General features: G+C 35.9%; 1 protein-coding gene across 1 annotated transcript in view; it reads right to left on the bottom strand.

Annotated features, from left to right (window-relative positions):
- USH2A (usherin) overlaps positions 1-13,813 on the bottom strand; it is a 701,438-nt gene that overhangs the window by 193,122 nt on the left and 494,503 nt on the right. Inside the window, exons 44-46 of the mRNA XM_045876094.2 lie at positions 7,762-7,971; positions 6,229-6,431; positions 2,131-2,243 (exon numbers count right to left, since the gene is read on the bottom strand). Coding sequence (XP_045732050.2) covers positions 2,131-2,243; positions 6,229-6,431; positions 7,762-7,971 — 526 coding nt within the window. The remainder of the gene's footprint in view (positions 1-2,130; positions 2,244-6,228; positions 6,432-7,761; positions 7,972-13,813) is intronic.

Below are 13,813 nucleotides of genomic sequence, written 5' to 3'. Positions count from 1 at the left end.
TCAGTTTGGGGTTCTGTTTCTCTGGAGAATCCTGACTAATTATAGTTCCCAACCACTTTTTTTCAGACTTTTACTAATCCCATGATTCCAGCTTTGAACCTTAACCCATCTTCCTCTTCTTTACTATCTTTAAAGTTTATAAGTGCTCAGACACTGAGGTTCTCTGCAGGGCAAATTAGTCTGTTTTGTGTCATTATCTCCCTCTACCAAACAACACTTTGTTGTAAAATATTCTCCACTGCACTAAGTCATTTGCTTCTCCTTGCCAAATATTGCTTCCAAAATTGTGTTGAAATCTCTCTTCTGTTGTCTGCTCCGTCATTTTCCTTGTTCTTGTTGTATAACACCCTTTTTAATGTTTTTGCCATCAACTTAGTATATTTGAGGATAAATTTCAACCACAACTAAAAAATACTTTTCTTCTGCTATTAACTGTAGGAATCTTTTTAAAGGAAAAAAGTATCCTAGGAACAGACACATATGAGCATTTGTTTAATTTCTAATAAAGCTTACAGATTTTTAGCTACATCTGAATATGTAATTTAAGACATATTCTTTATGCCATTCACCTGGGCTTGAGTCATGAGGATGCTAACAGACAAGAAATTTGACAATATCCACCCACCTAACTATAATTCTTCCTTGAGTTCTTTGACTGGACTCAAATGTTGCATCTTTCATGATGCCTTCACTGATAATCCTGGGTAGAGTTTGGCATTTTTCTCTTTATGTCTTTCCTGCATATTATAAACATATATTGTAGTGTGTTTCACATTATTCTATAAACTTTTGTTTTAGGGCAGTGTCTCTACAGTGGACTGGAACTTTGAAAATTTAAAATCATGCCTTATACATTTTTTTGTATTACTTTTTCTCTTTATATAATTACAGCCACAAATATATCTGCTGGTACCTTTTTCATTTGACTATTTTGCCTCTGCAGAGTAGGCAATTCTGTGTATAAGTGGGGAAAATCTGCTGACAGGATTATCAATTAATTAGCACATCTGAAATTAGATAAGTATCTATCATGTGTTGGATAAAAGATGTATTCAAGGAGACAAGATACAATTTTTGCCCTGAACAGCTAAGCATTCAATTACTTGGGTTTTTCTAATTATTTTAATCTTTAGTTCTAGTACAGATATTTTTAAATGGATTTTTAAAAAGACCTAGAAACGTTAATATGTTGCAAAGGAATCCTTCAGAGTTGAAATCTCTTATAAGATTATTTTGGTCAGTGTGTGTATGTGGGATGTGTGTGTGTGTGTATGTGTAAAGGTGAAGGGTGATACATTTGGTGGGGGAAAAAGTATGATGTGGGAGCACTCAGATTTCTTTCTCTAGCCTCAGACTGATGTAGAGGGAAGAAAATTGTCATCTCACTTTTGGTTTGGGAAACTTGATGTTAGATCTTTTTATTACTATTATTGTAACTTGAATTGAAAAGAGACTCACTTTCAAACTATGGCCATTTCTCAGCAACAAATGGAGATCCTACCAAGAATCTGATAAAGTTGGTAACGGTTATCTAAAGATTATCTCCCCTCTTTTTTTATAGATGTTTCTAGCTTTAGTGCAATCTGATATATGTAAATCTATTTTTTTCAAAGAGATTAATTTAGAAGGTAGTTAATCTAATTAAAATTATATTCTTTGCATTACCAAAGGATTCACTTAAGGACACACTTAAATACAGAAAATCTTTTGTGCATTTAAGCATTTGTTCACAGGTTACTAAATAAAGGGAAGTAAATCTGGAAAATCAGGGACATTAAAACTTAGATGATGCGTCCGGTGAAGATCAATACCTAATTATACAAAAATTTTGATTTACAGATTTTTTTGGGTGGGGGTGAAGAGGCAGAGGGAGAGAAAGAGAATCTTAAGTAGGCTCCACGCCCAGTGCAGAGCCCAACACAGGGCTCAATCTCACAACCCTAAAACCATGACCTGAGCCGAAATCAAGAGTCTGATGCCTAACTGACTGAGCCACTCAAGTGCCACCTGATTTACACAGATTTTTATGTCAACTTTGTAAATGAGATTGTCATTGCTGGGATGAAATCTTTGATTTTAACTCTCATTGTTTATGATCAGCTCTTTAGATTAACTGGCAAAAAATTTTACCTTGAAGTGATGCCATGAATTGTGGGTGTTGGTATATCACTTGGGGTATCTTCCACAGTGGTGATTTGGGTTCCATTACTTTTCACACAGGCATATTTGGTGCAGACTTCAACCTGCAAACATTAGTTTACAAAAGAATAAATCCAATTATTTTCAAAACATAGACTGCCAATGGATCGAATCCACCCATCCTCATCACCCATCCACAGGACTCTGCTATAGTTCTCCACAGCTTCTTGGAGTGCTATTAATATTATTTTTTTATGTTAATTGACTCCGCTGGAATGAACTCAGCATAGAATATAGAAATGAGCTCAAGACAACTGATTTAGTGATTAAAATGGTGATGTTTAGCCTCTGGTTCCAACCATTCAGAAAGAGACAGACATAGTAATCTATTTGGTGTACAGTTGAGGAATGGAAGATGATTAGGTGACAGTTTGCAAGCAGAATAGGTTATCACTGCATACTGCTCTCTAGATCTATAACCAGGTAGTGTAATGATGATATCTTCCGGAAGTCTTGACACTTTACAATGAATAGCCTAAATGCTAATGTGGAATAGAAGAAAAATGAGGCCTGGAGAAGCCTTTCAACGTGGCTGAGCTATTTTATATTCATTTGTTCCAGCTGCAATTGTATTTTTACCTTAATCACAGCAGAAAATCATCATTTACCCCTTTAATTCTGCCACCTAATCTGAATAAGAACAGAGGAGGGTGGAGTAACTAAAGATCAGAAATAGAGTTCATCAAGCATTAGTAACATAAAAGAACACATGCAGCAAGAGGGAGGAGAGATGAATGAATGTACAAAAGATTGTTAGTGGAACATCCACAAAGTGACATCATTCTGTTCCCAATGAAAGGGTAAGCCAAAGAGAAACTGTACTTTTTCCAACGCTAATTTCCTTTCAGCATCTAATACGTAAATGGAGGAGAGAAGCTGGATACAGATGAATCTTAAACACTAATGTTGAGCTTAGATGTTAGCACAGAGAACTGAATGAAGCAGTTCTCTGAATTTCCACTGGCAACTGAGAAAAGACAAATGCAATTCTTACTGTATTTAGTAGTTATGTCATTTTATTCATGGGGCACTTTACACCTAAATAGGAGTTGAGTTTTTATGATGCTGTTTAAGTTGTGTACTTTATTTACGCCATAGAGTCTTTTGAGGTAATGTTTTGTAGATATTTCGTAGATACTGTGAAGGTCCTCCATTCTAGGCATGTCCCATGAAACCCCAAATAATTTAAAGGCAAAGGAACTTAAAATATATTTGAATTAATGACAGTAGAACTTCATGCATATTGGGAAATATTTGACTATATGGTGCATAATGAGATAATTCAAAATCAACTCAACTGAATTTATTATATAAATAATGTGTGCCCAATATTATAATGGGTATTGGCACAAATAATTTTATTGAGGCCTCACAAGTCCATTTTCATCAGTTTGTAAATTGGGGGTTAGAGAAATCAGGGCATACGATCAAGTTGGTAAGATATGAGATATCTGATCTGGGTGTTACTTACACTATTGTCTTACCTAAATATTAAGCAAAGCTTTAAGTTCTAAACTACTTAGCTATATTCAAATGGTTCTCCAAAAAGGTTTTATTTTGACTGTGGAGAAATGTGTCAATATTTTTCTCATTCTTACTAATGTAATATTCCAGGTGTTCATCTTTGGGGCAGGTTTCTGCTGCTACAGCTACATTGCATAATGTGAATGAAACACAAATATAAAGGTTTTACAGATTCACATTAAAAATAAAATTGAATGAAAATTGAAATTATTATTTCAAAAAAGGAATTCATTAAAATAAGTAGATATTTGCATCGGCATTTATGTCTGCTTTATAATCAATAGCTTTTTTGCAGAGGGGGTTAACATAGAGAACCTTAATTCTAAAGTATTAGGCATATCAATTAGATGCATATTTTAAATGGGGCCAAATCATCTTTGACACCATAAACGAAAATCACTGGAATTTGATATTCAAATTTCCAGTGATGCAACAACTATTTCAAGCAGTATTCCTGGATTGTGAAGAGCTTCACAAAAATATAGTTAACAAGGGTAAGAATATCTTAGTTCCTAATAACACAATTTAAGTATTAGATTCTAATTTGGTCTTTTGTCTCATCTTTTTCCATGTCCCAAATCTGATCAGAAATGCACTTTCCTCAGGCCACTAGTGACTCAAACCAGTAGGTATGAGTGAAGCCTGTCATAGTAGAACATGCCTGAAACACTTACACATCAACTCTTGCTATATAATCAGAAAGCTGGATCAGGACGTGCATGCATAGCACCCAGTGATCTCACCTTACATTGTATTTTGAGTCCTGGTAAAGTAAATGAATAAGTTGCCTTTTGAGGACTCAGTCAGCCTTCTCCATGAGGGCCCAAAAGAGAATAATCCAGCAAATCCTCCATCACCTTTCTAAACTAACCTTGTTCATAAAGTTATATGGCTAATTATTTTGATTGTGATTTTTATTTTATAATTTGACCTATGAGGTGCAGGCACATATGGACTCTCTAAAAACCGTGAACATGGGCGCCTGGGTGGCTCAGTTGGTTAAGCGACTGCCTTCGGCTCAGGTCATGATCCTGGAGTCCCGGGATCGAGTCCCGCATCAGGCTCCCTGCTCGGCAGGGAGTCTGCTTCTCCCTCTGACCCTCCTCCCTCTCATGCTCTCTGTCTCTCATTCTCTCTCTCTCAAATTAAAAAAAAAAAATAAATAAATAAAAAATAAATAAATAAAATAAAAACCGTGAACATAAGCATCAGACTAAATGTTCCATGCTAAGATAACTCAGGTGGGTTCATGGAAATCACAGAGTGTAAAAGAAAATAATCAACATATCTTTCTTCTTTTATCAAATTTTAATTTTGTTTTCTGAAGAAGCTAGGCCTAGCAGTGGGAGAGGCTAAAGCATTGGTTGTAGCCAGATGATTGTGTATGTTTCACCTTCAAATGTGGGGGAAAGAAGGGGCTGGGAAAATAAATGAGGTAGCACTTAATGGACAAAGCCAGTGAAAAGTTTCTGTGGTCAAAGAAAATATCTATGCTTAGTATCTTTTGAAAATTATTTACAAAGCTCTTATGAATGTTATAAGTAGCACAGTTTCTTTAAAAATTTACCAAACTGCTACCTTCCTCTATAAACTTTGAGTTTCTGAAACACTCTGTTTTTATCATTAATTTCCACATTTGGCCTTGTTATCTTTTATATCCCAATACTGTAAAAAGATTTCCAACTCCTTGGGGAAAAGTTCCTTATTGTAAATGCCTTAGTGGTCTCTATATTTTTTCTATTTTGAAGGTCAGTAGATCTCGAAAAGGTCTATGAGAGTTGGACCTCACATGGTCAATGCACTCTGAAATTGCATGCTAACTTCTGTCAGATAAATACATACATGTTTTTCTAGGGCAGGGTGCACTGACATCATCAGATTCTCAAAGAGGTTCAAGGGCAAAAATGTTTAAATACAACTCTTCTCACGTAGGTAAGGGTTGCCACACATGTGATAAAATTCTTCAATATATTTTGTCTGCCATATATTCATTTCTGTTTTCTTGCTGCCTTCCGAATCACAGAATGCTAGGGGTGGATAGAATGTTTTAAGTCATGGAGTCCATTGTCCTTACAAAAAAGATAATTGACACAAACAGGTTATGTAACTTCCTTGGAGTTATTAAATTAACAAACAGCAGAAATAGGGAGAAAAAAATGTCTCCACATTCACAGGCTGATTCTGCTTTTGATATCAGTAAAAGAACCAGGCAGGACAAAGGTAAACTGCATAGCAAGATTTCCTGACAATATATGACTTGCCCCATTTTGCCTATGAGAATATCATCACCACTATTTTCCATATTACCATTATCTTCTTTCCAGAGACTCATGTGTTGGCCCACAGCAAATAGATTTAATCCTAATCATTTTCTCTCTTTTCTCTCCCCTCCCCAGTATATAAATAATCTGTAACCTAGACCGAAGGTGTCCACTTAGAGACATAGCCCAGCATGTTTTATTTAACATACTTATAAGCTTAACCATCAAAAAACAGTGCTCTAACCTGGATGTCATAGATAGTGAAGGGAGACAGGTCTCTCAGAATGAAAGACCCAGGCACATTCATTCCAGTCTTGTAGAGCTTATTATTTACATAGACAGAATATTCAGTGACAACACCATTTGGGTTTGAAGGAGATGTCCAGATGACACGTACAGCTGTACTGTTGATGATGACAACCTCTGGAGGAAGCATGCCCTGAGGCTCTAGAATTAAAGGAAAAAACTGAATAAACTCCAGCTGTCTCTGAAAAAGCACTTGTTAAACTCAATGCATATTAGTATTTAGGTTTAGCAAAGGGTTTGTTGCTTATCTGCTTTTCTCTGAGGAAGTTATCACAGTCTGTAGTCCTCTGTAAATTGGCTTATTATACTCTCAGTTAGAAACCATAAGAATTGGTGGTAAAATGCTTTATACCACCAGCATAGTGCTAATCTTCAATACTATGTGACCAGTGGGATATGATGATAAATTATTCACCCATCTGCAGCACTAACACATATCTATTATTTGTCTCTTTTTCCCATCCCTTCACTCCATACCTCCCAGGGAAAAAAAAAGGAAAGAAAATTTGCTCCTTAAGCAAAAAATAAAACTCAAATACATTGAGGCTGAGGCTGGTGGAACGTAAAAAAACATTTGATGTTACTAGCTTGTAACTCAAGCAATATGAAGCAAAAATGCAATATTGTCATTATGTAAATGATTTTGAATGTTGATTACCATAGGTAATGATGAAATCTAACATTAGGAAAAAAATCTTGCTTGGCGTTAAATTACACAATTATTCAAGCATGTCAGAAATAACTATGCAAAGACCTATTTTTATCATAAGAACCCATCTTAACTAGTTGAAAAATTGTCCTTGTGATCCATTCTATTTTATAAACAAAAGGTGTCGACCTTTGGCACCACAAAGGGAAATGGGTTCCACACTTAAAGTGCTCTGCTAATGACCTGGAACACTTGCTTGGGAGGTAATGATATTATAATGTTTATAATGAGACTTTATAAAGCCAAAAAGATTAGAAAGACCATTCCAAACACATTTCAGATTCACAAGTTGCTTCCCTTGCTTCCTCTCCCTTGCTAACTGGCTTAGAAATGAGTCATAGGCAATTTTTCTCAGTGGCTGAACTTCCACCTACCATTTCTGGTGACTCAGGGAGAGCCCTCACTATGCCTGGCTGCCGTTTTGAAAAGCATACGGCTTCTGAGAGCAAATCTTAAAAAAAATATTCCTAAATGTCACCATTTATTGATGCGAATTCAGCTCCAAACTCAGCATACACCGAAAAGAACAGGAACAAACTGGGCTAATATCCCATTATTAGAGCCTTGTGCTGCTCTCTCTAAGGAACTGCATATTGATCTGCCACTTGACGACAGCGAGCACTTAAGCATTTTAGTCCCAACCCCCTTCCCTCCAACGCCGGAAATTTTATGATGGAGGGACGACTGATCTCAACCTCAGCAAGAATCAATCAATTTCATTTGCATCTCTGAAGCCAAGTGTCCCTTGAAATCTGGACTCACCCCCATCGAAAGTGGTTGCGCGCAGTACTTCACCACTGATGCTGTGGACTCCATTGAAGACAGAGATAAAAATCCGATACTCTGTGTTTGGATTTAAGTGGCTGATGACATGAGAGTTTACATCTGGGAGGATTTTGAGAGATTCATTTGAGGTAGCAGAACTCCAAAAAAGTGTATAATATTCAACATCACCTTGTAGGTCTTGAAAGGCTGTTAACAATAAATGCAGGATACTGTAAATGTGGCCTCAGGGTAAAAGGGCCTCAGGGAAAAAAGACAGAGGATGAACTTTATCTTCAGCTCTGTCTAGAAGGGGAAAATGGAACGCTATGGACACTTCTTTATGGTAGCATTGTTTTTATTTTTTTAACAAAGTTTATTTTCTTCCCCTTACCCCATGATTAATTACATAGAGACTTATCTTTATAGGAAAATAAATTTCTAAATTTCTTTTAAATATTTTAGTTATGTTACTTACAGTTATTCAACTAATCTTCAGAACTTTAATATAACAGTTACAAAAGGAAACTAAGAGTAAAATAAAGTATTCAAAACATGGAATATCTTCCATTTCTAAGTAACATCATCCTTGAGAGAAGTCTATGCTAATGCAAAACAGGGTATTTTCTGACACGGATCCTAGAACTTGAGGCATTTTTAAAATTGCTAAATGCTACCTAAAAGAATGTTAGACAGATATCCTGTTATGTACACTGTTGAAGAAGTAGGCTGATACAACATGCTCTCCTTAAGGATTTGCTCAGTAGGATCCCAGGATGATATTTGAATTTTTATCAAGATTCTCATTCTTTTCTCCTAGTTCACTGTGTTTCTATGAATTAGGCAAATGTTTAAAAGGTGCCAAAAACAATCACTTACTGTCTCACAAATATAACTCATTAATTCCTCAACCATCCTTTCAAAAACCAGTTTACTGTTTTCTTTTTCTGCTTTTGCCCGATTTCTCCTTCTTTGCCCTAAGTTCTGCTTCTCATTACCTTTCTACAATGATGCTTGGTGGAAATGCAAGCTGGTACAGCCACTTTGGAAAACAGTATGGAGGTTCCTCAAGAAGTTAAAAATAGAGCTACCCTATGACCCAGCAATTTCACTACTGAGTATTTACTCCAAAGATACAAATGTAGTGAAAAGAGGGGGCACATGCACCCCAATGTTCATAGCAGCAATGTGGAAGGAGCCGAGATGTCCTTCAACAGATGAATGGATAAAGATGTTCATATATACAATGAAATATTACTGAGTCATCAGAAGGATAAATACCTACCATTTGCACTGATATGGGTGGAACAGGAGGGTATTATGCTAAGTGAAATAAGTCAATCAGAGAAAGACAATTGTCATATGGTTTCACTCATATGTGGAATATAAGGAATAGCATAGAGGACCATGGGGGAAGGGAGGGAAAACTGAATGGGAAGAAGTCAGAGAGGGAGAAAAACCATGAGAGACTCTTGACTCCAGGAAACAAACAGGGTTGCAGAAGGGAGGGGCGTGGGGCATTAAGGAGGGCATGTGAACTGAGGAGCACAGGGTATTTATGCAACTAATGAATCATTGAACACTACATCAAAAACTAATGATGTACTATATGTTGGCTAATTGAATTAAAAAAAATAAGGTACATAGATTTTACCTACAAAATTACAAAAAGAAAAAAGAAACAAGAAATAAAAATAGAAAGAAGCCATAAAACAGCCATATTTTCTTAGGTAGGAAATAGCATAAGTATACTATATAGTATACTGCTCTACTTATGTTAGTATTATTTTTAAAGACCTTAAGCAGAAACTATTACCTTGGTTCATGTTAAAATCGTGGGGTGGAATGTTGGTTTACGAACCTCCTGAAATTGTATGTAAAAGTATGCATCAAAACAGTTCAGTAGCACTAGTCCAAGGATTGAGAAGAAAAGATGGCATTTCTCTTTATGGTCATTAAAGTACAGTGTCTCTGATATGTGAGATTGTAGCATATGGCCACTTAAAGGAATACCGCTTTAGAGGATGTATGACTTTCTTTTAAGGACCCCTTTTCCTTTAGATCTCGGTGGTCTTGCATAAAAACTGGATGCTGAGCACAGTACTGCTTTGAATTTATCTCTAGCAATAGTCAAAAAGGTTTGGTATGCCAGCCTAGTTGAAAGAGTTTATAGTAAGAGATCTTTAGTAACAAACTTGGAAAATTCTGGGGATTAAGATTTTCTTTTCTCTGATATCATAATATGTAAGTACCTTCAATAATGAGGTCATTGTTGTGCATTGGCAGGAACTGGTTATTCATATCCATCAATATTTTCCCAGATGATATTAGTCAAGTATAGCAAAGCCAATGGTGCTGTGAGTGCAAAAGTTTCTTCTTTCATTAGAATTATTTTTTTACTGGCTTACAATGGTATTACTCATTAATTTATGGCAGCTGAGGTATAATGGAAAGTATACTAGATTTGAAGTTCATGTTGTATTTTAGTTTGTTAAGTGAGGACTCTGGTTAGAGATACAAGCCCTAAAGATATAATTTGATGAAATGCTTTCAAACTTTACTGACAGTTATAAATGGGTTTTACCTGGGTTATTAAATGTGCCTGATATATATTCCATTAAGTTTCAATCAATGTACCTATGTATATACATTGAAAATATTGCAGCTAGTGCTGTAAGTTCAACATGAGAAAGATTGTGTGTTGATATCTGGATAAAATTCCATTGGATGCCCATTCTTAGCCATGTACCATATGTCAACCCTTTTGAAATAGAACAAAATCTATTGTCCCTCAAAAGATAGAAAAAGATGGCAATTGAGTTCCTTTGGTTATGTCTTACTCCATGATATGGAGGCCTCTATAACCAGAATCAGGCAGCATCTCTGGGCAGTAAGTGCCAGATTTCTGCATTGTCTTGCCTCTCACCAACATCTCCTTCAACATTTCTTTTTTCTCATTCATTTAGTGCAGAGTCCAAAACAGAAAAATAGTAGACATACATTATATCTTCAAATCCTAGTCATCTGATGAGAAGTTCTAGGAGCATGCACAGGAGTATGCTTTTTTGTTGTTCAAACAAATTTTTAAACTTCAGTGGGTTCTTCCCAAGTCACTGAACTGTCTAAGAAATAGAACATACATCCTCAGTTCAATAAGCCAGCACAAAATTAAAGGCTGCTGACCTTGAGTCTACCTCTGAGAGAGGAATCCTGTTGGAATTGAAATAGCTGGAATGAGGAGCCAAGTAAATTTCACCCTCCCTGCATATTGGTAAAATCTGGGCCTGAATATAGTTCCATTTTTTAAAAGAGAAAAACATTAAGTCACAAGGCTTCTTCATAGCGTGAGACAGGGAAAACATTGTCTAGAACCTTCAAAAGCAGATTTGTGTGTGTGTGTATGTGTGTGCATGCGCACGTGCATGTGTATTACTTCTATGAGAATGAGATGGGAGTTTTAGAAAACATTTGCATTGTGTTCTTTTAAAAATAACAAAGGGGGGACATGCCTTTATGAAAAAGAAGCCTCTGTGAAACATACCTATAATCGTGAAAAGACAGATATGAAGACAAAGATGTCAAGTGATCTTGTTTAAGTAAGACAGCAAGGAAACATAAAGAGAAATGGCAGAATTCAAATCTGCATGAAAAGTAGACAAAAGCAGATTAAAAGTACACAGTAGGAAAGAATAAAGAGGAAAATGACTAAGAAGAAATCAATGAAAGTCAGAATTATAGATATTGAGGACAGAGAATAAAAATATCTAAACAACCTGAAAAATAAATGGAATAAATAATCATGAACATAAAATACCCCATGAAACCTGACCCAAATAAAGGTTTATGTCCATAAATTAAATTGATTAATAGTTTTGATAAAAATAATGGCAATATATCCAAACTCAGACATATCATGGAACATTATAACATTTCAAAGGTAAGCTAAACATTAAAAGATCATCTACAAAGGAGAAAAAGTCAGGCAAGTTTCAGATTTCTCATCCAGAACACCAAATTTTGAAAGACAATGGAACAATTTCATCAGGTTTTGAGGGAAAATATTTTGATACAAGAATTTCATACACATCTAAGTCATTATTTATGTGCAAATACAACAGAAAGACTTTCTTATTTAGGAATAAAAGTAAATATACATATACACATATATATATAACTAATTAAGAGTAATTAATTTATTTAATTTATTTAACTTTAATGGTAAAATTTTCCCAATAATGTTATCCAGAAGATAAAAAAGGTGAATCAAGATCCAGAATTCAATATTGGGAAAGTTTAGGAATTGATAATAAAAATTGAAACTATTTAGAGAAAATAATTATGTAAAAATAATTATATTATAATTTATAAGCCAAACATTGAAAATGGCAGGTGAGACGGTCAAGGAAAGTAACAGTGCCAGGGTGGGAGAAATGGGGTGGCTGGGTGATGCACATTGGGGAGGGTATGTGTTATGGTGAGCACTGCATATTATGTAAGACTGATGAATCCCAGACCTGTACCCCTGAAACAAACAATACATCATATGTTAATTAAAAAAATAGAAAGGCGCCTGGGTGGCTCAGTCGTTAAGCATCTGCCTTTGGCTCAGGTCATGATCCCAGCGTCCTGGGATCAAGCCCCACATTGGGCTCCCTGCTAAGCAGGAAGCCTGTTACTCCCTCTCTCAATCCCCCTGCTTGTGTTCCCTCTCTTGCTGTGTCTCTCTCTGTCAAATAAATAAATAAAATCTTAAAAAAAAAATAGAAAGTCATGGAAAAAAAAAAGAGAAAGATAGCACTAACCCACCAATAGCATTTATAGGACAAATAGCAATTTAACTTTAGAAATCACTACAGAAGATAAAAGTTAGGATTCACCAACATCCATGTTTTTTCTTTTTGTCAAATAGCCAGAATATATTTTCTGGGCTCCTTACATCTGGTGGTAAGGTCATGTGACCAGTTTATGCTATTTTTAGAGCAACTGACCATCTCTGATTTTCTTTAGTTTTCCCACCTGCAGGACTTCAAGGCCCAAGGGAACAGTGGATCTACTAGATGGAAGGAGCCAAGGTCCTTAAGTGACCCCAGAGAGTTTAGAAGGGGTAAGGAAGAGTTACAAAAACCTCAGATTTATGGTTTTGGTTTCTGTGTGAATCCCATTACATAAAATAGAAAACACAGGAGTAATTATGGGATGGAGGATTTGATACTTGTTTCACTCAAGATTTCTTGAATTTGAAGTGATTTTCTGGCAACCAGGTGGACTTAGAAATTAAAGTGTGAATATCTGAGTTAGATTTATATGATTTGGAGCCGTACATTCTAGCTTGTTTTGAAACAACAAGAAAAAATGAGGATTTCCTATGAGGTTAAATTTGCTCAGATATTCTAATCCTATGATGTGCAACCCATACTTTGTAGATCACATAAATTTACCTGAGTAAAGGTGTTGCTCTAACTGTAGCATACTCAACCTCAATGAGTTGAAGAAGAAGGTTATAACCTGTGGACAAAATTTTTGCTATTAAATGCCATTTTGGGTGGTAATCTCTATATAGAGATTCAGAAATGTGATCTTAGCTGCGGCAGATTCTCAAATATACAACAGTCCCCTCTCCTTTGTAGTAATTCAAAGCAGTTGTTAGGTGGGCTAGCTGAAAGTCCTCTTGCTAAAGCACTTAGATGATGCTCTTTGCATGCTGTTGGATTATTTTTAGAGATTGCTATTAAAGATTTTTATTTATTTATTTATTTGACAGAGAGATAGAGAGAGACGAGAGAGAGAGAGAGAGAACACACAGCAGAGGGAAAAGCAGGCTCCCTGCTGAGCAGAGAGCCCAATGTGGGGCTCGATCCCAGGAAGGTAAACACTCCAACCCACTGAGGCATCCAGCCACCTCTAGAGATTACTGTTAGTATCAATTATGTCCTCTAGATTTTTAGCATTTACATTAGGGTCAGCCAAGGGTGGTCCATGGGAAAATCTGGCCTCTAGGCCAAATGTGGCCTGCTACCTGTTTATATATATTCTGCAAACTAAGCATGGTTTT

This window comes from Mirounga angustirostris, unplaced genomic scaffold (genome assembly GCF_029215605.1).
Source record: "Mirounga angustirostris isolate CCGP_5_RB_7025 unplaced genomic scaffold, mMirAng1.0.hap1 SCAF_6, whole genome shotgun sequence".
In the NCBI taxonomy this organism is placed as follows: domain Eukaryota; kingdom Metazoa; phylum Chordata; class Mammalia; order Carnivora; family Phocidae; genus Mirounga; species Mirounga angustirostris.
The sequence above is the reverse complement of the archived record's forward strand: the minus strand, read 5'-3'. Positions and strand labels throughout refer to the sequence as shown.